This window comes from Anguilla rostrata, chromosome 10, assembly GCF_018555375.3.
Source record: "Anguilla rostrata isolate EN2019 chromosome 10, ASM1855537v3, whole genome shotgun sequence".
Lineage (NCBI taxonomy): Eukaryota > Metazoa > Chordata > Actinopteri > Anguilliformes > Anguillidae > Anguilla > Anguilla rostrata.
In genome coordinates, this window is record NC_057942.1 from 8829181 (window position 1) to 8853692 (window position 24512).

At 48.4% G+C, this 24512-nt stretch overlaps 1 protein-coding gene across 5 annotated transcripts in view; it reads left to right on the forward strand.

Moving 5' to 3' along the window:
* The window catches only part of gpat2 (glycerol-3-phosphate acyltransferase 2, mitochondrial), a 99509-nt gene that overhangs the window by 56917 nt on the left and 18080 nt on the right, over window positions 1-24512 (forward strand). For 3 of the 5 annotated variants that reach the window (XM_064353876.1, XM_064353875.1, XM_064353877.1), the window contains 6 exons: window positions 20081-20215; window positions 21998-22108; window positions 22254-22327; window positions 22669-22779; window positions 23391-23525; window positions 24068-24167. In XM_064353876.1, coding sequence (XP_064209946.1) covers window positions 20126-20215; window positions 21998-22108; window positions 22254-22327; window positions 22669-22779; window positions 23391-23525; window positions 24068-24167 — 621 coding nt within the window. In that variant the 5' untranslated portion in view covers window positions 20081-20125. Of the gene's footprint in view, window positions 1-9949; window positions 10179-20080; window positions 20216-21997; window positions 22109-22253; window positions 22328-22668; window positions 22780-23390; window positions 23526-24067; window positions 24168-24512 lie in introns of those variants that run through there. The other 2 variants (XM_064353880.1, XM_064353878.1) reach the window with 2 other exon arrangements.

Here is a 24512-nt window from a genome sequence, read left to right on the forward strand (position 1 = left end):
CAAGCTAGGCAACAACGGCTTCATTTGAGCGCTGCTGTTGCCAGCGACCCAAAGGCGGAGTGAGTTCAAAACTGAGAGAAGAGTGGAAAAAATGCTGATTCTTCTGAGAGTACGTGCAGTTTTGCCTACAGTGCAGTTTTAATTGTAGTATTAAACAGGCTAATTGTCCCGGGCTGGGACTGCTCGGTGGCCCATTCGGGTAAGGCGCTACACTGTGGTGCGCGCGTCAAATCTGGACCTTTCCAGTGCTCCTCAGGGCCATGAGCAATTGGCGATTGGGTCACCCTAGGTGGGCTATGGGAGGGTTCCGTCAGTTAGGGGTCCACGTTTCATCACTCTCTAGCGACCCCTGGTGGTCAGTTGTGCATCAGTGAACTGCCAGTCAAAGCCACATATGAAAGCTCTTCCTCTAGTTTCTTAGCTGTGGGCTGAAGTTTGAAAAGAAGCCGACTGGCGAGGAGAACCAAGGATGTCTTCACTCTCCCAAATCGGCAGTGGGGTTCACTCATGAACGCGGCTGTGCTTGCAGACAGATGGACATTAAATTAGGGTGCGAATGTGATATGCACAGCTGCACGTTGGGTGCCAATCTACTTTAAGAAATATGTTTAAAAAGTTAATAGAACACTAGAAATCAATTGTATTATCTGCCCAACATATTTTTTTTGGTATGATAAATTATTCAATTTTACGCCTTATTAATAGTAGCTGCACAGCAAAATGTCCAGAGTTAATTCAACTCTTAACAGTGGGTTTGAGTCCGATAGGGACCACACAGACTCTGTGAGAGTTAATTTAACACTGAACATTTTCCCGTGTAAGTACAATCCTCAGCCTTTTTAGAGCACGCGGCCGATTAGCCTTTGCCATGTACACTTTCACACATCAGCAAATAGGCTATGTTATCTGTCCAGTTAATGGCGCAGAAGTTGTTTTCATATTCCAGTCACCCCCCTCTTCTCCCCCCCACCCCCCCCACTCAGCTGACGTACTCCGCCCCCCCCCCCCCCTCGGCGTTTTCCCTCCGTGCCGCGGGGCTCCCGCGCGCTTGGCACCGCCGACACGCGCCATTATTCCGCCGTCCCTCAAAAAAAGCCGCGCGCCCCGCCGCTCCGGTGACAGCCCATAATTCCGCCGGAGATTAGCTCTGGCGGTGACTCAGGCGCCCTTCCTCGGCAACGGTTGCCGCGGCGGCGGCGCCTCCTTCGGTGAGGTAAACGCTCGAGCGCCGGCCGTGAGTCAGCTGAGCTCGGCCACCTGGACTTTTAAAAAAAAAATAAATAAATAACACTTTTGATCCCGATGTAAAAAAAAAAAAAAAAAAAATCTCCTAAATTTAAATAAATCATATGGCGCATGTTGAAAAAACGGAGGAAAACATTTCTTGGGAGATTATTAGCAGTCATGCAGGCATGAGTTATATGGGGGCTTTCACAGCTGGAAAGGCATATTGAAAGAACATTTGCAGTTGTAAAACTTTATTGAAGTGGTTTGCTCAGTATTTATCGGTTTGTCTGTAGGGCTGGACGCAAGTCCCTGAGCTGTCGAGCGCTCAAAATAGAACAAACGGCTTAAAAAAATTTTTAAAAAACGCCTCTGTTGTCGGACGCATCGCGGCAAATAAGCAGATAAATCTCCAGAAATGAACAGTTTTATTTACTGTGGCTGTGCACTCGCACAGTCTGTTACTGTGTCTTGCCAGGATGGACAATGCTGCCCTTTCATAAGACGGAACATTTCCAGCCCTCTTTCATGGATGAAAGTCTGCGCCTGGGTAAGACTGAGAATTCGTCTCAGAGGTTTTTTTCTTGCCCGGGGTGTCCGTCGATACGTCTAAACGCCCCCCATGTGACGGTCAGTCCCAGCAGGCGAAGTAGGCCAGTTTCAGGCTGTTTCGTTAAGGTGCGCTTAGCACGCAGTTCAGCAAGCCCGTCGGAAAATGAGGGTCCGAACGAACGCAAAGCAGGGGGCGTGGACACGTGTACAAAGCGCACGGAGGTGGGCGTGGTCATCTTACCGCCACCAGTGGGTTTTAACGTATTGTGGATCTTCCAGAAGCTGTGTCATAATGTCCCCTGGGAACAGGGCGTCGGGCACTGGCTATGTTACCCTGACAAACATCTTGGATTGTCCACGGGGGGGGGAAGGCCTTGGCGTTTTGGGCCGTGGGGGAAAACGTGTCACCTCGGCATGAGGCTTGATGTCATCAGGCACAGATGTCAGGGTGTTCAGCTCACATTTTTCCCACGGCGCGCAGGAACTGCCACCGTGGGCTACGCGTGGCAAATTGTGGTCGGTCGGTCACCACTCACTCAGACGAAGAGCCTGAATGGCTGCGTGTTGCGTGGTGGACGTCCTGCGCAAGGTGGTGTCAGCTGAAAATGTGTTCGTGCGCGCGTGGTTGCGCCATGGGTCGTGAGACAGTTCGTGTGTGTGCGTGAAGAGTGCTGGCTTTGTATGTAACCGCAGTGAAGTTATGCACTGTGTGTGTGTGTGTGTGTGCACGTGCATGCCTGTGTGAGTGTGTGTGTGTGTGTATGCCTGCGATTTTGCGTGTCTGTATTGCGGGACTCTTTCCGTGGTCAAATCCAAAGTAAAAATCCCCCCTTCGCCGAGAACGAAACGCAACTTTAATGAGTGGTAATGCCCCGAATGCATACTGCGCCCGTAATGAAGAATTAATGCTGAGCAGATGAGATTAAGAGCTTTGTGAGAATACCGAGTTAATCAAGCTAACCGCTGCTGCTGATTGGCTGTTCGCCGGGTTCCCTGGGCGAACGTTCGCAGCGCTGTAGCTTTCCTTCGCCGCGTCTCTCCTCGTTTCACCTGCGTGAGCTCGGCCTTCTAATGCTCACTTGGCTGTTTTTCAAAGGGGAAAATGAAGCTTATTGTATATTTAGCCTGTTTAGTGATCAGCTCCCGTCTTTATTGTAACTTCAGCAATATTCAGAATATGCTGATGAAATAGTTTTTTTTTTTTGGTCTTCTCCCCTTAAAGGGAGAGTTCACTTGATTTGAAGTTTTAGTGCCTGTTTTTGATTGGCCTGGATGGTATGAGTGCGACGTCAAGGATATTTCAGATACTTACTGAGGGTTCTTATGACCTGAAGTAGCTGTTATAGGGGCATTCCAGGATTTTTTTGTGGTTTAAAGCAAATAAATAAAAATAGAGCACACTACAAGTGACTCACGAGCAGCTTGTACAAGGACATGACACGTCCACAGCCATTCGAAAATAAAACATTGCATTTATTCACAATTATAAACCTAAATATCAATTTTTGTATTGTGCTGGTGCTTCTTTCTTTGTGTAAAGTGGTCTCATTTGCTTGTACCATAGGAAATGGTTTCAACTGAAAATAAGTTTAAGCTTAATTTTTCTTCTTTACCTAGCTAGATTATAAACAAACATCAATTGCTGATGGCATAACATGAGTTACATGAGTTGTGTTTTATTCTTTAAACCCCAAACCTGCACCAGCTATTAGGCTATTTCAAGCCAGCAGGTAATCAAAATTGTCTGTAAGTATCTAAAATTTCCTTCATTGCATACAAAAAACTGTGTGGACAAATATAAAAACATAATTAAACTGAAATAATACGAAGAAACTCCAAAAAGTGAACTACCCCTTTAGTGCATTTTCAGCCCGTGTTATTTCTGAAAGTGCAACAGAACAAAGGGTTTGACAGAACAGAAGTAGGGGCTCCAATAAAGAGGAGGAAAAGAAGTGTAGAGCTGCAGTGCCCTATGGCTGATCAGGAGGGAAAAGAATGAGCGGTCAAAAAGAGCAAAGGCAAGACACCTTTCCACTTTCGTTTCTAACTTTTTTTACCCTGAAAAACTTTAGTCCCTACGTTCTTGAAAAGCCTCGAAGGTTTGTTCCCAAGCCTGAGAGGAAGGAGACTGGGGAGATAACTTGAGGTGAACGGGGGAAGAGATTGGAGGTGAGGAGGAGGAAAGAATGAGGATAAACAAAAAGAGAGAGAGAGAGATGAGCAGGTCTCTGAGGATATGAACTGAAGAGGAGGAGGAGGAGGAGGAGGATGGAGAGACGAGTGCTTCAGATGCGGGAGATGAGCAAAATAGCTGTTAGCGGTCTGGTGTGAAGTGTTAACATCGAGTGTTTACCAGTTGAGTAGAAACATTTTTTTATCCAGTAAAGTTATTCATCATTGTTTTTTATGCCATAAAAAAGTTCTCACTGGAATTGTTTTCACACAAATAGCTACAGGTTTTCATTCCTTTTACGTACGGTCCATCTATACAGCTGGATATTTACTGAAACGACTTGGGTGAAATACCTTACTCAGGCATACCATGAGGCATACTATGATGTCCCCGCCTGTGAATTGTGCCTACAGCCTCACAGTTGCAAGCCCAGTTCACTGCTATGCAGTGTCTATTTATACAGTGCTGCAAAGTCACCTTTAATGCGTTATCACCTGCCATTTTGGATCTGGTGCTGAGGATAAGCGGAAGACAGGAAGGCATTGCTGATCTGCATGTGGAAACAGAGCTTTAGTCTTACGTGGCCCGTTCTTCCTGGGGACGGACATTAGTACTGCTGAACTAATCACTGATTTGACTTTAACTGGGGGAAATCCAAGATACTGGCTGAAATACTGACTGAATACTGGAATAATGGATGAAACCCCTAGTTCTTCACCATCGCCACTGGCCTACAGTATTTGTGCTTACACGTCTTCTTGCAAGCAGTTTTCTCTTTGTTTACGGGTCCAACCGTAGTATTTATTTGTTTACAGCAATCTTTTAGCCACACCGTGAACCAGTAGGAATTCTGCTTTGAGTAAAGTCAGTAAGTTTTTAGGCCTTATGTCTTCGCCATTTAGCCGCAGTACATCATGAAATATATCGCTTACCAATCGCCCGAAAATAAGCACCAACTCATTCCAATGAATACCTGCGATAAACTGCGAGTGTACTGTAGCACAGATTGTTGCTTATTTTCCCAAAAATACCTCGGAGCAGGATATCAGCAAATCGCTTGTGTAAATGTGATTCTGGCTTTGTCTCAGAAAGATTAGACGTTGCCGGTCGTTTGGAGGAATTGTCCTGTGTACAGAAATAGCCGGGTTCTCGTCTCGAATCGATCACGCCAGCGCTTGCTTGCTTGCACTTTCTTTTCTGTTCTCCTGACTTTCTGTGTGTCTTAACTTCCCCAGCCCCCCCCCCCCACCCCCCCAGTCCAGTCTCCCTCCTGCTCTCCTCCTTCTTTTATTTTCACTTTAACCATCTTCTTTTGTGTGCGTGTCCCTTTTTTAGCGGTGTTTTAGCGCTCTTAGCGAGCTGGGTGTTTAGCGAGGCTCTTCGGCTTTGATGGCGGCCGCTCCGCCGGGGCGCTAACGACCTTCCCCCGCCCCCTCGCCGCTGAAGACTTCATCTCTTACATCATTGGGCGGCTCAGCTGCACGTTACAGCGGCGATCATAAGACGGCGATAAATAATCTTTCGGCTCTCTCTCTCTCTTTTTTTTTTTTTTTTTTTCCAGGAAGGCGGCAAGACTCTGCGCTTGCCATCTCTCCCCCGCCGGCTCCATTTTGTGTTCATGTGTTGCGGCACCTCGGGGGGAGTCTTGTTGTTCGTTGTTTTTCGGTTCCCCCCCCCGCCCCGCTGCAGCACTTACCTCCCCGATGGACAGACCGAGGGAAGCCTGGCCCCTCGCCAGGGCTGTTGCTCTAGCTGTAGCCCAAGATTTTTTTTTATTTTAAATGTGTCAAAACGGACTGACTGGAACTAGGCTAGGTCCAGCGAAAACAAAGGCTGTTTAGTGCGTGGACTTTTAAAAGTGCGAAGGAGATGCATGTGCTCTCGAATGATACGCATGGACTGGGCCGTGCCATAGCACAGTGACAGAACCCTGTGAACCCTGGCTAAAGCAACCGATTAGTTTCGCTGCACCGAGAGTTTGCCAACTGGTCTCCCTTAGTGATGGGTGGGAGAGGGAGTTTTCGTAATGGGTGAACTTATGAACCACTGACACGTTTAAACCGAAAAGAAACACAGCAGAACACAATGATTGGTCCAAGTTAGCGTATGGAAACTCCCATTTTGTGTTTCTTGAGGCCTCACCCTCCCACCTCTGGCTTTTTTTTTTTATTTTAATTTTTTTTTTTAAGCATGCATTGACTTTTCCCAGAAAGCATAATCTTACATGAGATTGATTTGTATCACTTTTAATTTTCAGCATCTGATAAGGAGGACATTTTACTACCCAAACTACCCATAATCCTGACATTTTCCTTTGACTTCAGGCATAGTCGGGAATGTTCTGGAACAATATTGCAGTGTCAGTTTCTAGAACTAGTTTACCATTTTGACTCGTAGGCAAAGAAATCTAACTTAATTCCAAGTCATTTTTTAATCATCGTGTCAGACTTGTTAGACAGTTTTCCTTGATTAAATTTTTTGTGTTGTGAAACATGGGATTACATTTAATCAGGTCCACTAACATCCTGTTTGGCCAAGTGGTGTTTTTCATTCTCAAAACAAATGCTTGAAGCTTTGTGAGTAGTAAATGTAATTATAGCACTGCAGTCTTCATCTGTTGACTTCCGGCTGAAATTGAAATTGTACCTTTCCAATATGTCCCATGTGAAAAAACAGTAGGCTGGCGTATTCTTGAAGTTTTCTATGCTACACTGCACCTTGAAATCTTGAAGTATAATTAAAGTTTAACTGTATTAAAAGTTTGCTGAAGTGTATGTAGGCTATATTTATTTCACATCTGATGCGTCATTGGTCCCGCACATGCCCGTCATACAGCCGATTGGGTCACAGACGCTTGAAGAATGTTCTAGAATGGTGGCACAGACGGTCAGTTGTGCTCAGCAGCTTTTTTTTGGATGGCAGACATGCTGCAGGAACTAAAACTGAAAAACAGTGTTGCATTAATGAAATTATGGAAAAACCGTTTTAAGACTAAATCGAAACTGAATGTTGGCATACAGGAGAAATAACTAATCAACAGGATCCAGTAGCTGAAGGACATTTGAAAGCATCTTGTATATTAGAAAAATGCTGTGGTTCTGTTTAACTTTTATACTCTTTAGAGATTCACTGTCAAACCTCTCCTCCGTTTGTCCTTTGTTGGCCTCCGGAAGGCTGCTCATGTTTGGGCGTCTGTGCCCTCTAATGAGCAGTGTATTGCTCTTCCTCCGTCCGGTGAACTGAAGTTCTGTTGTAATGTCTGACCGCGAGCGGACGTGCTTATCGGCGTGCCGAAATGAGAATTTTACTGTTCTCCTTATTACATTACATTACATTACAGGCATTTAGCAGACGCTCTTATCCAGAGCGACGTACAACAAGTGCATAGGTTTCAAGATGTAGAGGCGCAAAAGAAACACTAGAGTGAAGTAAGGTCCCTTATCTGCGAGCCGGGTTTCTCCGGTCAACGTGACCCCATTCCATGCATCGGCGGTCCTGCGAACGCTTCTCTCCGCGCTCTCTCTCAGGAAAGTCTTGACGAGGCAGACGCCGTTTGTCGCGGACGGACCTTCATCCCCCTCTGATACCCACTATCTGTAAGCGCACCTTGGCTGTGAGCCGCGGCCGCTATCTGAATAAGGCGGAGTACTGAAGGGAGGGGGAGGGCGCCAGGATTGTGTGTACAGATAGTCATCCGCGGAAAATACACCAGGAGCCACAAGCTATGGCTTTCTCATCCTCCAAGCCTCGCTTTTGTTTCCGTGCTACTGCCCCCTTCTGCTCCGAAATTCCCTCAAAAGGCCGTGCGTTCCCAGGCTAAGGAGACGCCGGAGGGGCCTGCCCCTGACCTGAAGCGGCTCTCCAGAGCTGAGGAGACTTGTACAGGGCTGTGAATCAGCGCTTCCCTGCAGATTCTGCGCGTATCAGAGCTCTGCAGTGGAATGTAAAACACGTAGACAGTCACATGTCGTCCCCCGCGTCTGCATTTGTTTGTTTTACCCAACTTTTCTTGCTGTTTGTACAGCCCAATCGTATCCGTGCCCCAGGTTTGTACTCGCTGGCCCGTCTCGTCTCTGCAGCGCCCTCTGTTGGGCGAGTTTGGATAAGCGCACGCTCTCTTCCGAAGCCGCTACTGGCTGAGCTGCACAGTCGTTGCGTCGCAGAGGGGTCTGCGCAGGTGCATGACGCTGCTGGGAGGCCGCCCCTTCCTGGGCGGGGCTTCGACCTGTTGCTGCGTCAGTCTGGGAGGCTGCTGCCGACACCCGCCAAGATTCAGTAACTGACCGTGTGCAGCCCTGTGCTGAAACGAATGGGCCGTGGCTGCCAGGGCAGGACTATGTCTATTCTGGCGGGAGTATGTCTGTCCCAGCGGGTGTATGTCTGTCCTAGCGGGAGTATGTCTGTCCCTGGTGTGTGTACGTCTGTCCTGGCAAGAGTATTTCCCTCCTGGCGGAAGAGATTCTGTTGCTGTGATGATGGGGCTGCTGCTCTCCCCTCAGCACTGTGTGGATGACCCTCAGGTCCTCGGTGCTCTGTGGCCTGTGTGCCCTGTGCACTTGTCCCTGTGTAAGACGAGCTTGCTGCGCCTTGTGCACAGTTAATTCAGGCTGGCAGTTAATGGCGTGGGCGAAAACCAAATTACCTGGTAAATGATGAACTGCAGTCTCGGGAAGAATCATTGAATCTCATCAGACTGTCTTCCTGTTGCATAAGGCTTCTTTATAAGAAAAAAGAAATCATGCTCATATTCACACACACACAAACACGCATGTACACACAAACACACACAAACAGATACACAAAAACTCTCACTCAACGTACACATACACACAGTGCAATTTTGCCAGCAACATGCGAATTACGGGTACCCATAGTAAAGGTCGTGCTCAAGCATTATTATAAAAATGTACATCCGGTGGGGGGGGGGGGAGCTAAACGGGTTAACATAAATGAAGTGGTTGCTTGTCTTTGTTCATGAAAAATGGATGTATGGAACAGGGGGAATTGAAAACATAACCACTAATTGTTTGTATCAGAATTAGGCTATATGAAAGATGTGGATGCAGATATAGAGGGGTATTCATTAGCACTGATTGGTTGAGGGCGATCTGGAAACGGTTACCCGGTCTGTGAAGCTCTCTTCTTTGGGATTTGCGATTGCACAGAATCCAAAAGGAAACGCACATCGCTAATAATACACGCTGCTCTTGTTACACAAGAAGCTAAGGGTTCAGCCACTCCACGCATCCAGTCGGAAACATTCGCGAAACATGAAAAGGTGAGACAACAAGGGTGGGTGTTCGGCTGCATTGCATAACTGCTTGGGTCACTTCAGAGCTTCTCTGGGGAAAAGTACCTTACGAAAGCTATTTTTATTACCGGTAGGCCTGTTCAAAGTGTAGCTGTAGCCGTGGATGTTTCACAGTTCAGTATGGACATACTTTCTGAGTAAGAGGGTTATGAAAGAATAGTTTGAATGAAGCATCCTTTGCAACATTGGATGCTCTATAGCATCCTTACCCAGGTGTTTTTGAGTGTTGCCTGACCAAGCAACGGAATTGCAAATTGCAGACTGCTCCACCCATTTCAGTAGGATAAAACTCACATGCAATTAGTGCAAACGCTACATTACACTTACCGCATTTCCACAGATGTACACCACGCCCCCCTTCCCCGATCTTTGTTCTGCCGTAATGTAAAGTTACACTGTGATTAGTCTGGATTGCTTGTAATTTCAAACAGTAAGCATTTATGCGGTATTTGCCCATTTAAAAAGGCGCCTCTGGGATGTGCTGATAACTGTGCTGTAGGGTGTTTGAATCCGGGGTACGCCTTATCTTTTCTTAACATACGCTGTAAAAATTGAGCCGAGATGATTATTCGGTAAGCTGAAAGGCGAACTTCGCTGTACGTTGATGGGATTTATTTATTTATTTTCAATATTTGTTGTCGGCTTGTACCGTGACACACCCTATGACGCTTAAGTAGTTCAGACCGAGTTTAGCTGTGGTGAGCGGTCATGTGAGGTGACGGCAGTATTGGGGGTAGCGTCACCAGTGTATCGGAAGCGCGCCCCAGTCAGCTGGGGTTCCCCCAACCCCGTGGCTTTTTGGGCCTCCTCCTCCTCTGGTTGATATGGTGAGGGAACCTGGCTTTGGAACCATAGGTTGAAGGTTTGATTCCCAGGTGGGAGCACTGCTATTGTACTGTACAGTGTTGGACCCTTAAGGTAAGCACTCGGCTTAAATCGTTGCTAGTAATTAGTAGAATCAGGTGTGCCAAATTATGGTTGAAATGAAAACCTACAGGATGGTGGATCTCCAGGAACAGGATTGGTTACCACTGATATAATGAATCGATATTGCCTATATGTATAGACTATAGCTGTAGGCTATATATGCATGTTCTGTATGTGAGAAAGCAAGCAATGTAATCTGCTCTAAGCACCCTTTAAGTGTCTTAGAAAATTCTTGTAAAAATTAAGGTTGGAAATTTTCTAATCAACACACAATTTGCCTTTAATAAAAGAACGGAGATTTTGTAACACTTATGTTTTGTATAGGCCAAGGCCAAGGGATTATTTTCAGACCTGACATTTAGGGGGGGGGGGGGAGACCTTTCTGGTGTGCTCGTTTAGAAGAAAATGTCCATAAATGAGAAGTTAACGGAGTTGCAAGCATTTCCAAGCCTGTTTTTACAGTTGATTTTTTTTCCCGTTTCTTTTTTTTTTTTTTTTTTAACTGCATTTAAAGTCCAAGCACTCAAGGGGAGTGGCAGTAATTTTACAAAGTCTGAAATGTCCCTTTGTGCTCGGCCCTCGCTGATACCACTCAAATTAATAAGAGCGAAACGCTTTCATGAAAACCCGCTATGGAAAAAAAAAATACATTTGAGTCAGGGTGAACCTTATTTGTGCAACTCAGCAGGTCTGGAGTATGAAAAATTGAAATGGAATAACAGCGGTGGTGCTTCTTCCTGAGGCCGCCTTTTGCTCCAGAAACCATGAATCGGCAGAAGTAATGATCGCACTGCCTGACCGCTTTCAAGAAGCGACCAATTCCATTATCTGCGTGACAGTGTAAACAGGGTCATCTGGAAGTATGGCTCATTTACTGCCAAATTAAGAGGAAATAACTTCAGTATTAACATAAAATGTCTCTTCATAAATAAAATGCTGTACTTTATATTGCTTTGTGTAGCTGAACACGTGTAGCATTAACCGAATCAACAGTCGCAACAGTACCGGTGTATGTGAGTGCTGCTGATGGTTATTTATCACTAATTAACTAAATTGAGCTCCGGTCAGTTTCACACTGACCTTTCGTGCTTTCGTTCTGTCAAAAAAAAATTAGCTCCAGTTTTTTTTTTTAAATGTAAAATGCTCTGTATAAAATGTAATTGCATGATGTTGGTTAATGTCGTAACGTTTTATATTGTCTGACAGCTCGCAAAGGCATATGGTGATGCAGCGTTGTAGAAATTAGCCTACAGGTGTTTAGCTGAAGGAATTTTGTTTTGTATCAACCAGGACTGAAGGTTCAGTCGGGATGTAATGATATCGCTTCAAACAACTATCCGATCCAATCAATACAACGTGCAAAATCACTCCGTATGGCTATGAATCAGAGAAAAAAAAGCTTATTTAAATATTCATAATCTTATGGCCGTTTGCTCTCTAGCAACACTGGTTCCAGCTGGTTCAGTCGCTTGATTCCCATCTCACTAGTCCACATGTTCGCTAGGCTCGTCATTTTTTCGTACGGACTAGGCCTACCAGAAGTAACACCTTGCCGGAAACTCCTCCTGATGAAGGAGGATGTTAAAAACGCTGATAAGGAAACAAATTCCGGGAAAATGTAAGTAAACTGCAATCCGGCTGTAATACAGTTTATCACATTTCTCTGACAGAGAATTATGACGTTAATGATTGCATTTGTGCGCTCGTGACACGTTTGTGCACGGTTCAGCAGAACTATGCCTGCGCCACAAGCGAACTCACAAACGATTTATCAAAGCTCTGTTGTAGATACATTAGCATTACTTCCTTCTGGGGACGTTTCTTGATATAGAGGTAGCTGTTGATATTATTTTCTCCCTGACAGTTTAACAGGAAGATCTGTGGATCAAGCGAGTGTTCTGACTTCAGTCCCCACTGGTTAGCTTTGCACAGGTCTAAATACCAATGAAGAATTCGCAGTTAGGACCAAGGTAAACATAAACATGGATTCCCTTGTCGGTTGGCCAAACCCTGTTTCTTAAACCAGAGCTTGTTCTCCAGACGTGTGGTTGTGTCCTGTGCCTCTGATTAGGACATCACAAATGTAATTCGGATTAATTTAAGATCTTGAGAAAGTCACGAAGAGAACAGCTGGTTTTTTTAATTTTATTTTTTATTTCTCCTTCATTCAGCCAACATAAACACATTGAGATTGACATCTCTTTTTGTAAGTGAGCCCTGGCCAAGAAAGCAGCTTTGCAAAAAGTTTCAAATATAAGACATCATACAGAGACAAAAATAACTGCATGTACATTCTGCAATGACCTGATGCTCTAAATTTATAACATGCACACTGTTGAGTTCAATTCAATCTTTAAAACAGTCAGTTTCTATAAAAGGGCAAAGTTTTAAATCTTTGCAAAAAAAAAAAAAAAAAATCCAGGAGGATGGAGATGTATGCTTAAAATAATGCTTCCCAAATTATTTTCTTGTGTAGCGAATGTGATATAAAATATGGTTTTATGATCAGAGCTCATTATGACCATTTTGTGATTGAACAAGTGAATTGTTCTAGTAGGTTGACAGTTGACCCGCAATGGCTTTATAAACGAACAAGTAGGCTACCAGTGGAGCTGTCTTATTGAGGACAATGAAGACAGTCCCATCAGTTTGTATTGTACCCAGTAATGCGTTAGGCATGTACTATTAGGTTTGTATTGTCAGGGATTCTGAGTGCTGTACCCAGACAATCTCATTCCCTTAATTGATCCAGCATCCAGTGTTTTTCCTTTATAGCGAAACAAGGGGGGAAACGGTATTTTCCTGCCTAAGGTGTTGCCCTTTCAATCTGCATTTAGGTGGAAGAGGTTTAATTAGATGAATCATTCAAGCAATCTCGCGGTGTTAAAAGAGGCGTCCGCCTTTATCAGAAGCTTATGCAATTCACGGGTGTCATAATAGCAGCGTGACAATGGGCCTTATTCCTCTTGATGGCTCTCAGATAATGAGACAGAAATACCGTTTATTTTATCAGATTGGACACTTCAGCTAAGCCGCAGTTGGGCGATGCAGATTGCCACGATTTGCTCTATGAATAACGCGGTGAAAGTTTCCGAGCGTGCTGGCTCTTGCGAAAGGCCAAACAAACTTTTCCGTTAAAATCCCAGTGGTAGAAACGGCAGAATAACACGTACGGCACGCTGCTTGTTTTCTTAGGACTGATGCGTATGTGCAGCTATTAGCCGACTTATTTTGGAAGTCTGCGTGACACATGATGATTAACGCCTGCTCGTTAGCCACCGGGCAGCGTTCCTGCCGTCAGTTGATCTTCTGTAATTTACGACTTGGAATTGTGTCCGTTTTAGAAGCGCCGAGGAGGCGTGCGGGTGCGGATACGGGGGTGGGGGGTGGTCACGGGTCACGCAAAGCGCACGTACGCTACACGGCTTACGCACGCGTCTCAGTTTGACGTGTTCCTCTAGCCGTTGCGCTCTTCAGCCCTGGTGCCGTATAAGCCTCTGGCTGCTTTATTGACACGTTAACAGAGCTCGTTAAGAGCTGAGATGCTTCCATCGGGGATGTGTCCTAGTTTAGCTGTCTTACCAGGGGCTTCCGTTCCCACATTCATTAGACCCCCCCCCCCCCCCGGGAGGACTCCCCCATCGATCTGCGGCTCCCATGGCAATGACCCGGCTCCGGGGAGACGGGGGAAGATTAAAGGAATGACGGAATGATTGGGTAGAGGGGTGTTAACTTTGGATTAGGGATCAGGGGATGATGCTGACATTGTTTTAATGGTGCTGTTGGAGTGTTGCTGGCTGTCTTATGAAAACAGGCTCAACGCTGGCACCAGCAACTCCCGCCGTCAATCTCCACAGCCCCTGACCATTTAGTTTAGTTTAGTTTATTTGACAAAATTAAAACACATGTATCAAAAGACTTGCATGTGAAGAAATTGTCAAGGATAACACAAAAAAGTCCTGGACTTATTTCCATCGTGGTCCTTGATATTCCATCAGCCATAGCAAGATAATATCAGGCTTCAAAAGAACAACACGACAGGACCATTCAGTCCTCCCCATCATCTGTCTGCAAAGATGACCAAACGCAGCGTTTTAGGAGTTTTTTTAATGCGACTTGGGGCCAGGGTTATGTGCTCCTGCCTTTTCGTGTTCTCTCTCTCTCCCCTCTCACAGGTGTACATGGGGAAGGGGGACACAGCAATGTGGGTGGAGCTTGCCATTTAAAAGAGGGCAAAGGTGGCAGAGTTCATCTGTCTCTCTTCCTGCAGATGCGCCCGTGCAAGCTGGTTGGGTTTTCTTATCTGTTCAGCCTTCAGATTTCCCGCTGCTTTGGAATGCTGCTCAGGATTTGGCCGCATCGCTCCCTTTTTAGCGCCAAATGGAAAAATTATTTAGGAGCACATTTACAAATTGGGCTGCATCATTGCGCTCCAGAATTTTTAAACTGAGGAGCTCATGTGGAAAAAAAAAACTGTCAGCCTAGAGCCCCGCTCGTCTGGCCATTGGGCAAAATGAGACGTGGCTGAAAATTTGGCAGGATATTGCGGGAGAGGCGTCCATACCCGGGAGGCTGGGCCGGCTGATGCGGGGCTGGCCTGTGGCAGGTCTGGCTCGCTGGAGTGGTTCTCGCCGCGGTAAACAGACGCTTTGTGTTGTTGCTTAGCGTGGGCGAACGGGGGCCGGAAAAGGGTGGCGCGCTATTTTTACCGTCTGCAATTGGATCCCCTCCAACCGCTCAGCCGCCCACTCCCCTGCCCCTGCCGGGCTGCCCCGGGGTCTGCGGGCCGGTCCTCGCGCCGACACGCGATGCGCGGTCGTGCCTGTCCGACGCGGTGCTCTGCGGGCGCGCGGTCGAGCCTGTCCGCTCCGGCTCGCCCCCTGCGCGCGTGCGCGTTCTCTCGACTCTGCTAAATGCCGCAGGCGAGCATCGAAACGGCCCCACTCTGTCCCATCTGCCGCGCGCTTGACCTCTGACCCCTTAACGTGTCGCAGTCCAGGCTAAGCGTGTCTCCTGTGCGCACGCCCGCCTTCGATTCGCTTACATGTGCACTCGTGGAGCCTAATTAACTCTGAACGGAGCAGGAAATGTGCTGAAGTAGCTGATAAAGATCGCTGGAGCGAGAAACCCAAGATCACTTACGTTCTGCCTGCTGCGTGTGCACATGCATAGCATACATGTTCACTGGAGTGTGTGCACACACGTACACACGCACGCAACACATGTACGCACGAGCACACAAATATATACAAGCACACTCCGAGACACACTTTCTCATGAGCACACGCGCATACTAGCAGGCACACCCACACGCATTTGCTTGCACACGCAGACACACACACACACACACACATTCTCAGACAGATACAGACGTGTGGCATGCAATGTATGCACAGAGGTGCCCATTCTAACACTTTCGAGCATACGCGCAACCACACATGCAGTACAAACACAGACGTGTATGCATGCGCACGCGCTCAAACACGCACGCACACACACACACGGGCGACTAGTGCTGTACGCAGCAGCAACTGTTTTGCTCCAGAGTGCTTCTGTCTCTCTGCTTTCCCTAACTGATCTGTATTCATGCTCTCCACTCTTCTCCTCTCCTGCTTGAGCCCCCTCTCTTTCACTCTCACCTCTCTCCTCCACCTGTCTTTCCTGTGCCTTTCTTTCTGTTTTTCATTATTTCATGAAGCCAGTCGCTCGTGACCAATTAGCATGTTGGCCCAGGATGAACTCTGGGCCCTTTCTTTATAAAGTGGCAGCGTTCTTGAACCAGGGGAAATGCTTTATGACATTAATCTCCGGATTTCATTAGGATACGGTGGCGTGACGTGTTTTCTGATGCCGCCGTCTCCCCGTTTCAGAATGGCGTGACACGCCGCCCGTCCAATATTTTGAGCGGTGCAACTTTTTGAGTGAATTCCCGTTGCTGTCACACTCCATAAATAGTTCTTGCTTGTTTTTCTGCAGTGGAAATCCAAATTTGATTCCCCAGAGGCCGAATGGATAATGTAATCGATGTCCTCAAATTTTTGCATCGCGTGCGCAATATCGCGAGTCTGCCACCTGGACGTTCCGGGTCAAAGGAGAGCCGTTTTTTTCGGATTTAAATCATATACAGCGTTAATAATGGGCCTGATTTGTCAAACTTGATGAGTGAGAAATAACGTGCTTCATCCGCTGGCACATCAGCTCACCGTGTTTGTCAAAGAAGGGAATGGATGAAAGGACATTTTCAGGCGTATTTGTACTGCAGCAGACCGATAGTAATCGTATATATAAATAAAGGCATTTACCGTACATAAAATGTGTGTAGAAAAAAATGTCATGGAAAAGGCACGATAAGGAGGAAGTAACTCGGAACCGTGTAGGATTATCGGCCGCTCGCTGATAAAATCGCGCTGTATATGTATTTTAATAGGATTTATTTTAGGTGCCATCTGAGTTAATCAGAAGTGAATTCCTTTAGAAAAATCTGTGGATTTGTACGAACATTTACTGTTACGGAGATGTGGATGGATTATGGAGATATATCTAGCTAGTAAGTTATACGCACACGGTTTTCCAAATGCCAACACGTCATGTATGGCTTATCTTGAATCCGGGTAAAGGCAGGTACTGTGTGTCACGGTTTTGCTAGGGATGCAGAGCGCTGCTGTATGTAGTTTCTGAATTAGTACCGAGTCTCCATCGGGGTTTTACCCTGCTACCGTTCTGCGTGTTTGCACAAAAGCACTTAGCACGTTCTGTCTGCGGGGAGAAGGTCCGATTTGATGTTTTATTTACCGCGATACGAGGCACCTGATCAATCCCACCTTCATTAAAATGGCTAAACCAAACTACAAGATGAAAAGAAAGGAAAAGAAAAGAAAGGCAAATGGTGGGGGGGAGGGGGTTCGGTGTTTGGATGACGGGCATTGTCCTCACCTGGCTGTGCAGGTGAGACTGGGTCAGATTCAGCTGCTCAGGCAGACCCACGCTTTTCATTGGCCTGCATGTTCCTCCGCTTATGTTACTGATGGCTCAAGTGCTGTCATTCTATAGCTGTAACCATGGAATAATGTCCTGTGTGTTATTCCTACACTATGGGATAATGTGTTGTGTGTTATTCCTGTGCTATGGGATAATGTGTTGTGTGTTATTCCAAAACTATGGGATAATGTGTTGTGTGTTATCTCTCCCTCATTGCTTTTGAATGGTAAATGGGTGAGAAGTGGCAAGCGGGCAGAGAAACGTGGTCGGTGTATAGATGTGCATTAGCCTGGGCAAAACCACCCCCTCAGTCACTTAATTCCCCCCCCCCCCCCGTTCGCTCACGCTTCCGAGTTCTGCGCACTCCGTTTGCATCACGATGGTACAGGCAGCGTGTCGTTTGTCAACGCAACAGAGTACTGCGCATTAACCTTCACCAGGGAAATGTCACAAATATTATTCCTCTTCACCTTCGTGTTTTATTCACAGTTCACTCTGCATCAAACGCCGTTTAATTTGTATTATGTGGTAAAAATGTTTTGTGGCAAATGGCAGGAGTAACAAGATATAATATGACCGTAACGGTGTTTGACCATGTGCGGCTGGCGTTCATTAGCGTGTACGTGCAGGTTAACAAGTGCGTGTGTGCGGGTATGTCCATGCACGAGTGTGTGCATGTGTGTACGTGCCTCCATGCACACGTGAACGTATGTGTGAGCGTGCGTTTCCATTTATGCATGTGTGCACGGCTGTGTGTGCGTGTGTGTGCGAGTGTGTGTGTGTGGGCGAGAGAGTGTGTGTGTGTGTGTGTGTGTGTTTATGTGCATGTGGGCGAGAGTGTGTGTGTGTTTGTATGTTTGTGTGTGTGTGGGCGAGAGAGAGTGTGTGTGTGTGTGGGCGAGAGTGTGTGTGTTTGTATGTTTGTGTTTTTGTGTGTGGGGGCGAGAGAGTGTGTGTGTGTGTGTGTGTGTGTGTGTATGCACGTATACATCCAGCATTGGGCCAGAGACTTGATTCCTTTCCCGCCTCTCCACCCCCATGGGGATGGCTCTGGCTCGCATAAACAGCTACGCCGAGCAACAAAGCTAATGGAGACACCACTGTAGCACTGAGCACCCCCTTCCCATGATGCAACTGCAGTAACTACACTCACTTGCTGTTTACATCTTCGCATCCATTCTGATTTTTGGGGGTGGAGGGGGTGGTGTGGGGGGGGGGGGTGTTTTTCCTGTTAAAACAGTTCCTCCTTCCCTGCAAGAGAAAACGAGTGAATAAGAGGGAAAGAGAGACATTGGTGACAGAGGGGGAAGAAGAGAGAACAAATATGGACGAGGGAGAGGGTGGAGAGAGATTTGCTATAATACCACACAGGATAATTGCTCGCTCCCTTTTATTCCACAGGCTGCATCATCCACAGACTGCATCTGGTCCTTTTATAATCCCGCAGACTTTAATTATCCCTGTTCTGTGCACACTCTACTTAAGTGCACAGCACAACAGTCCTGAGCCGTGCAGCTATCGGGCGCTAACTGCACATTAGCATGTATAAGGGAACAGCCAATCAGCAGGGATTACAAGCGGGAAAATGGGACTGCCTCTTTGTCACACGCGGCCCACCCCCCCCCACCCCCCGGTGAGACGGCTCTACTTGAAGGGACCGGCTCAAATTGTCGTCCCGTCGCCTGCGATGACATTCTGAGGCAATTTGCCGGCTAGAGCGCACCCTCGCACGGCCATTTTGGGAGGGAGAAGGGGGGGAGATATCGGCATCGCGATCCGCTGAAGCCATTACCGAGAGGCGGGGAGCGCGCGGGTCACGCCGTAATTACAGATAAAAGAGACGGAGGGAAACCGAACGAGATAGAAAAGCAATACGAATTAAATAATTCATATTGAATTGTGAGGAATTAGAGGGTGATAAATGATTTGGCACTTCTGCTTTCTCTGGCTAATTTCTGCGACCCCCCCCCTCCCCCCCCCCTTTTCCTGATGTCATTTGGCTAATGTGAGAATTACGAGGTTGGAGGGCAGGTTTGCGAGCGGGTCGATAGACAGTAACCGTAGCTACGGGCTCTGGCTGATTGATGACTCAGAGGAGGAAGATTGTGGCAACAGTCCCCGGGTACTCATTGCAGAATAATGGAGTCTTTTTGGGGATTTTTTTTTCCCTTCCAGATGGGGCGGGGGGGGGGGGGGGTTTGAAGCGGATGGGGTTCTTAGGTTTTTTGAGAACCAAGCCAAGGCTGAGACTCAGCTATTTATCTCCCTGTCTTTAATAAGGATGGCGTTTCCGCTCAGATTTACCGGCAGATTTCCCCGCTAAGCGCTTTACCGCTCTTTACCCAGGTGTGCTGCCATAAGTTCAGCGACTGTCAGACTTTATTCTGTTTATCGAGTGCACGATGGCTCATCAGTTTTTTGTGTTTTTTGTTTTCGCTTTGACAGCAATGTAGTTGAAACCAGCTGATGTCACTGTACTCTGCTGCAGTCAAGTTGGGTTGGTTCCACTGTACTGAGCTGAAAATGTGCTTGATGCTCTTTGCAGTACTGTACCTGGATCTCAAATTCAGTATGTGCGACAGGTGTGTTTTTAGATACTGTGTGCGTCTGCATGCATGCCACGTGTGTGCTTGTGTGTGCATAACGTGCGCATGTGGGCATGCATGTGCACGTGTGTGTGCGTGTGCACGTGCATGTGTATGTGTGTTTGTGTGCATGTACGCGTGTGCACACTGGTGTGTGAGCGTGTATGTGTGTTTGTGTGTTTGTGTGCAATGCATGTGTGTGCATGTGTATGTATGTGTGTGTGTGTCTTTGTGCAGGTGTGTTCATACGTTTGTGAGTTCCAGTGTAATCCTCTCTCTCCCCAGCATTGGAGGAGTACGATGTTTATTTGCTCCTCTGCCCTCCCTCAGACGCTGTGATCAGATTCGCGTCTCTGTGAAACCGCGCGGTCCGGCATGCCGACCAACAGGACCACGGACATGCTGCGCGAGAGGGGTGACCTCGCGCCCGAGACCGCCGCCCCCGCGCGGCCCCGCCGCCCGGCGGTAAGGCCGCCGCGCCTCGTTCTCTTTTCGCTCCGTGTGCCTCCCCGCTGAGTTACACCTCTCCCTCTGAATCCCTCTCTCTCTCTGTGTGAGCGTTTCTGTGAAATGTATGAAACGGCCTCTGTGGAGTGGCCTTGTCCCCCCCCCCTCCCCCCCCCACCGGCGTGTGCTGTAAGAGCACAGCGATCCAGGAGGAACACGCTGCCAATGCCGTCTGCATCGGAGCGTCTGGACGAGACGCTCTGACCTCACTGCGACTCCGGCAGAACAAATATCTCAAATGTACGCGTGCGCGTCCGATATGGCCCCCTCTCCTCAGTGTCCCGTTTGCAGTTCAGACTGGCGTGTGCTGACCAAGTCAAGCATGTATCTGTTTTTAATCTTTTTGAGTCTCAAAAAAGATACAAAATGGTGGCGTTACCATGGATACTATGAGGCGTCCTCCCCTGTGTGAGATAGGTCGTTAGTTAAATTTACGGTTAATATGCCCCAAAGTACGTCTCACGTAGAATCCCTGTCTGGAGTGACACCTCACAGCCTCACCGCTGAGTTTCAGTCACAAACTTTTCTCTTTTTGTGCGTTTCCTCACCTCCAGTAATGCGGGGGAAGGTTTAGGCGGATTTTTCGATGCGCCTTTGAAGCCCGGGCCGGGAGCTCTTCCGAGCCGCGTGGCGGTAAGCAGCGCCGGGGGCTCGGCGGGGCGCGAGCGAACGCCGTCCTGGCGGGGTTTTCGGGAGCGGGCCGCCCCGCTCATTAGCATGCGGACGCACGCGCGCCGGCTGCACTAATTACCTGCGCTTCGATGACACCGAGCGTACGGAAAAATAGCCCGACGAAAAAAAACAAACGGCAGATGTTAACTGATTACAATCCACAAGTGGAATGGATGGGAAGGCGGAACTTCTTTCTTTCTTCTTCTTCTTCTTCTTGGTCATGTTTTCATTAAAACTTTTTTAATTACTTGGGCTTTTGTGAGCTCGAGCGGCGCTCAGATTAGCCAGGGAGTGACTTGATTAGAGGTAGAGGTGATTAGAGGTATTTCTTGAATACGTTTCTGAAGCCTTTCTGCTTTTTTTTCTTCTTCCCCCCCCCCCCACGGGCGCGCTCTGTCGCTCTCTTTTTACGGCCGTCTCAGCCTCCGACTTATCGATCAGCCGCTCGGAGCCCCGCTGGAAGTCTGAGCGCCGCTTCCGAGCGCTCGCCGTAATTGACCGCACGTGGGAGTGCCGTCTTTCAGCGGAGCGAAATGGCTTCAAATGTGTTTATTCAGGGAGAGCCGCGCGGAGCGGCGGCACTCAAATGGCATCACGCTCTTTCTGTAATTGAGGCTGGAGCGGTAGCCGCCGATGTAAACACGGTTGCCTGGCCTTAAAGGAAGCCCACATAAATGAACGCATCGACGTGCGCAGAGAGGACGAGGCTGCCCGTAACGCCAGCGCTTAACTCTGTCAGTTCAAAGCGTACAGCGACTCGTTATAACGCGGTTTCTGCTTTTATAATTACGTGCTGAAACCAATAAAAATCTAAACAAGAGCTCGTTCTGTCAGCTGCTCGGCACGGTTACTCAGCAGCCCGGCGAGTCGCGGCCTTGCTGTCAGTTTCTGCGGGAGAGCCAGTGTGTTGTTGTGGAGTCGGAGGAGGGAGCACGTCTGTTTAGAGCCGCTTCTCAGCGTGTAGGAACACTGCGTGCTCAGCTGCCATCTCTCTCTCTCTCTCGCTCTCTCTCTCTCTCCATCTCCACAGCTCTCTCTCTCTCTCTTTCTCTCTCTCTCTCTCCACAGCTCTCCTGGGCGATCAAGATCAAGAAGAGGCTGAAGCCCGTGACTCCGTTTCTGGGGAAATTTCGGCCCGTGGTGGGGCAGTGCTGCCACCAGTGCACCCCCAAGAGCCTGGTGAGAGAGGGAGGCGCCCAGCTTGGGTGGGAGGTGGACAGGGTGGACGGGCAGGGGTGGCAGTGCTTTAGTGAGGAGGAGGAGGCTGTCTGGCTTTGGCTCTGATGGATCCGGTCTCTCAGCGGTGCGTCTCTGTGCCTCACAGGGCTGGAAGCTGCTGAAGACCTCTCCCTCTCTGGGCTTCCAGAACCTTCTGGCCGTCAACGAGACGCACACCAGGTACGGTCACACAAAGAGTGCCGAAAATGAAGATGAAAGTCCCCGTAAAGCAGGGGTACTCAAATCTGGCCCCCGAGGTCAGTAGCACTGCTGGTTTTCATTCTTCCACTCCAATCAGGGCTGGTTTAAACCTGGGGCACCAGGTGAGTTAAATCTCTGGCAAATCAGAGGCATTAATCGGTCAATTAACTATCAGTTAGAAACGAAAACCAGCCGCGCTCCTGGCCTCGACGGGCAGATTTGAGTGTCCCTGCCATGAAGCCTTTTCACTGTAGCCCACCGCCTACCCCTCCCACCCCCACCCCCACCCCATCCTTGCCCCTCCATCCCGCTCTCGTCAGGTACCGGGGGTGGCTGGTCCGGAGAGTGTGCTGCGTGCTGTTCGTGGGGGGGTGCCGGGTGTACCCCAGCCCCGCTCCCGGCCGAGCGGACCGAGTCTGGGCCAGCAGGAGGTGAGCGAGCGAAAGAGAGGGAGAAAGAAAGAGTGGGAGGAGAGGGAGCGAGAGAGAGAGAGAGAGAGCGAGAGAGAGGAAGAATGAGGAGAGGAGAGGTGTAGCGAGAAAATTATTTCGATTATGCTTCTGCCGCTGAAGAGCTTTTTTCCCCGCAACGTTCAATTAATTAGCGGGGCGAGGAAGGCCGTCTCGGCTGAATTGGGTTCTGTGAGTGGGCGGCGGACGGGGAAATTTGCGGGAATGCAGATGGCTTTGAGATGGAGCGCTCCTCTCTGTCGGCCTCCGTCTCCCTCCCTCTCTTCTTCCCCCGGCCGTGTGTTTCTATTTCTGCTTTCCTCCCCCCAGCTCCCCCCCCCCCCGCCCCAGCCCCCCCGCCACCCATTCCATGCCTCGCCCCCTCCGGCCGTATACTTTTAGCGCCATGTGGGCCTAACCTTTGAATAACCTGTTTGTTGTACACCACAGTAAGAGTGTTATGCCAGGAAGGGAGGACAGGCCTGTTTTTGTTAGCGTTTGTGTACGTCCCTTGTTAGCGCACAATGGCGCCTTTGTTCTCTGAAGTGTTTTTTGTTTTCGTCCTGTGACTGTTATTTTTCCCCGCGCGGCAGGGTGCGGAACGCGCTAACCCTTTCGGACGGCGCGTCTGAGCAGAACGGCCGGCAGCTCCCCAGGCTGACCACCAGGGGGCAGGCTGCGCACATCCTCCCCGTCGTCGACACCTGCATCTCACCGCTGCTCCTCCGGTCCGTGTCTTTCCGTGTGTGACATGAGGCTTCTCTTGCATTTCTGCTTACCTAATTCCTCTTTTACCCAATAGCAATCTCATCACAGCCAGCAGGCTCCTTTAGCTCTTGGTACATTGTTTAATGCCATAGCTCAGTGGTCAGAAAGGGCCGGTGTGGGTGCAGGCTTTTGTTCCAACCAAGCAGTTACACACCTGATTCGACTAATCAACCTTTGGAGTCTTTACTAAGGACCTTGATTAGTAGAATCAGGTGTGTAACTGCTTGGTTGGAACAAAAGCCTGCACCCACACCGGCCCTTTCTGGCCCGAGTTGAGAACCACTGACATAGCTCTCAGTCTTTCTCTCAGATTCAGATCCAGATATGCTTTATTAGCACAACAATACATTGTATCGCATTGCCAAAGACAATTTGTTAAAATACAAGATAAAATCTCTCTCTTCTCTCTCTGCCTCTCTCTCTTTCTCTCATTCTCACGCTCTCTCTCTCTTACCCCTCTCCCTCCTCCCCTCCCCTGCCCACCCCATCTCCCTTTCTGCAGGGTGACCAGTTGGTTGTTGCTGAAGCTTCTCAGTTCTGTGTTCTGCAGTGTGCAGGTCAATCTCTCCCAGCTGACCGCCCTTCACAAAGCCTCAGAGATGGTAGAGTGTCCTCCACCCTTCCTCTCTCTCTCTCTCTCTCTCTCGCTCCCTCCTTCCTTCCCTTTCCCTCTCTCTTTCTCTCTCTCTCTCTACCACACCCGTGCACACGCCCAGCCCTAACCCCATCCAGTCCAGCAGACAGCAGCCCATTCAGCCGGTGTGGCTGCCCCAGAGGGCCAAGGAGAAGGTCACGGGCGAAGGGGACATTTTGTGCACGTTAAATTATTTCCAGTCCCCCTTTTCACTCGAGAGTCTGTTTGTCTTTCATTCGCCTTCTCCGCTAGCGTGCGCCTCGGCATCGATTTAAGTTTTGGGAACGCTGAGCTCCAAACGGTTAAGTTCTTG